The sequence below is a fragment of the Anneissia japonica genome, unplaced genomic scaffold, assembly GCF_011630105.1.
Source record: "Anneissia japonica isolate Jap-2015-1 unplaced genomic scaffold, ASM1163010v1 scaffold21_len1647178_cov195, whole genome shotgun sequence".
NCBI lineage: Eukaryota > Metazoa > Echinodermata > Crinoidea > Comatulida > Comatulidae > Anneissia > Anneissia japonica.
Genome location: NW_022750455.1, coordinates 663,994 through 666,907, shown reverse-complemented (window position 1 = coordinate 666,907; position 2,914 = coordinate 663,994). Strand labels below are relative to the sequence as shown.

Here is a 2,914-nt window from a genome sequence, read left to right as displayed (position 1 = left end):
CCCTCCACCTTTCAAAACCGATCTGTGCTCTTCCCTGGGTATGACATTAAACTACATCGAATCGGCTCCTGATGTATGTCTATAGTGACTGCTGTTTATTTTTAGGATGTGATCTGCTTTTTCATGTACATTTTTCGTGATTATGACTATTCTGGATAAAGAATGTTTTGAGCAGAGTTGGATTCAAGGCCTCCCCCCCCACCCCACCTTCATTTTTTTAAGGAAAAAAAAAAGAAAAATATATTCAAATTAAAGTGCGAGAGTATATTCAATTTGAAGTGCGAGAGTGTAATTTCCGGCCATCTAGAGATGCCCTAATTATAAATTTTCTTGCCTCAGCCCCAACCATGGTGGGGCTGAGGTGGGTGGTTCCTCGGTCTGTGAAAGTCCCTCCCTGGTTCACCTCTCTTTCGAATTCCTGGATCTGCCATTGTTGATTTATTATATTATTTTTGCGCTTATGTATAATGCGTCTATTGCAATTTTCACTTTATCCTCTCAAACAGTCCTAAGAACGTTCAGAGTGCGCTACTTCACAGGGGGATTCTCCCCCTTGACCCTGCCGGGGTCATACGTAATTCGCATAACGGCTTCCCCCCTTTCAAAATCCTGGCTACGTCCCTGAACTAGCACCGATATTATGGCTGTAGGTTGTGGCGCCCCGACCCGATTTAACCGCTCGACCATTTGATCGCCCCCTCATACGATAAGCAAATTGCATTCAACAATAATAAAAACAAAAGCAAAACACATATTCGATCATGGTAACACCATTTAATATAATTATCTGGCAAAATAAAGTATACATTATGTCGTAGAACAGGAGATCAGTATTATAAAGAAAAACAATTTTAATTGTACATCATTATAATTACAGATTTGTACATTACAAATAACAACAATCTTTTAAGTTAAGATATAATTTTGAAGGCGACCTTTGAAAAGGTCAAGGACAGTGAGATTGAGATTGAAAAGAGTTATAATTATTATAACTCCATGGATAATACTCAATATCAATTTCATTACATTTTTTGAATTGACCAGATTATAAAGTACAAGAGAGATCAAAGAAATGACACAAATCAGTTGTGATGTTGGACAAACTGACAAAAGAATGAGGATATGGAGTCGACACAGGTGGTGTCTGGGTATGAACAGTTCTATTTTTTGTGGGGTGTTTAATTAGCAAATAAAGGCAATAGTTGTTTTATCCAGGTAAGTACTGTATTCATGAAGCAGACTACCAATAAAAATCTGGAGGATAGTTAAAACATTACTGAATAAAGGATTCTCTTTCAGTTGCTAAACAAAAATAAAACTATATACATATAGTTTAATTATCTTTTGCTGTTACACCTCTTTGTACAATACTATAATTAGGAAGATATATAGACCATAAGAATACCTGATATGTAACAACCAATTATATAATGGAAAACTCACTTTAAACCTGTATGAGCCAACAGAAAATACAACAGGAGGTTGTATAATCATTTTTATGTGGAACTGGTAACATGGTATAGAATATGTTATGCGATTGGGAAAAAAAATAATATCATTCAACTTCAAATATTATCATTGAATGTTATTTACAGGATAGTTTTAATTGAATTATTCAACTTAAAATCTTCAGAATATAGGCATAATATTTAGTAGGACTACATCAACATGCATCTGCTACAAATTCAAAGCTAGGCCTAGCGTTCCACTTGAACCAGGGCAGGGAATGTTCTCATACGAAGCCTCTCCACCTCCGCTCTCAGTACAGCAACCTCTTGGGCTTGAGCTTTGGCTAGATCCACCAGCTTCCTTCTTTGAACTATGTCTTTCATTCTTTTTTCAGCTCCAGTTTCATCTCTAGCTAAAGCTGTAAGAATGAAAATTATTTCTGTCATTAAATGGGTTAAAAAAGATAAAAAATGAGGTCACTGGAGTTATAGCCAACAACAATTAATTGGACATATTAGCCGTAGGACAGACAACAGATGGAGTACAGCTCTAACGGTCTGGACACCACTGGACGGGAAAAAAAGAGGGGAAGACAGAAAAAGAGATGGAGAGATGAAATAGATCAGTATTGGGTTGATGCAAGCTGGTGTAGCAAAGCAGGAAACAGACAAATTTGGAGGCAGCATACTAAGGCTTTTGTCCTGCAGTGGATTGGCAATAGCTATGATGAACAATTACTTTTAGGATTGAAGTAGATTTAGGATAATTTTTATGGTGTTTGATGCTAGTGTTTATCTACTTTGTCTTAACAGTTAATGTTGCAACATTTACTTGACCAACGACATGATGATGAAATAAAACAAATTCTTGATCTTTTAAGTCTTCACCAGATGCAGTGATGTTCTTAGTTTACATATCTGAAGCTCTGTCAAGACTTTCAGATTTTCTTCTATAAAAAACTGGCATATGCCAATATATAGTCATGATGTGCCTATATATGGTCATGAGATAATATCATCATGACCATATTTAGGCATGTCAGATGTTTTTGTCAAACAAAATTTGATAGTCTGGACAGGGTTTTAGTGGCCTGTTAATTTAGGTTCATAGTTTATTTCCTTGGATTTCCTCTTACGTTGTTGTTAATCACCTCAGGGTTGTCTCAACGTAAAGCGATATATGAATCTTGAATTATTATTATCATCATCATTATTATTCTTTATTTACTTACCATTCACTTCATTGATGTGTTTCCTTTCAGATACTGACACAACCATTTCTTGCAGCTCTCCCTCCACTTTCTTATTCTCATGTTCCTTCCTATGGATGATTTTCCGTAAAGTTGACAGGCTGGATTTCTTTTCCTTGACATTTTTCTCATGGTGCTAAGAAGAATAATTTGAATGAGTGTTTAACATGAAAATGGAGACAAGATAAAAAACATAGTATTCAACAACATTAGTGT

General features: G+C 35.7%; 1 protein-coding gene across 1 annotated transcript in view; it reads right to left on the bottom strand.

The window, feature by feature from the left end:
* Positions 1-754: 754 nt before the first annotated feature.
* The window catches only part of LOC117121374 (cilia- and flagella-associated protein 43-like), a 17,028-nt gene continuing 14,868 nt past the window's right edge, over positions 755-2,914 (bottom strand). Inside the window, exons 33-34 of the mRNA XM_033266557.1 lie at positions 2,681-2,834; positions 755-1,867 (exon numbers count right to left, since the gene is read on the bottom strand). Of these exons, the coding sequence (XP_033122448.1) occupies positions 1,698-1,867; positions 2,681-2,834 (324 nt within the window). The 3' untranslated portion in view covers positions 755-1,697. The remainder of the gene's footprint in view (positions 1,868-2,680; positions 2,835-2,914) is intronic.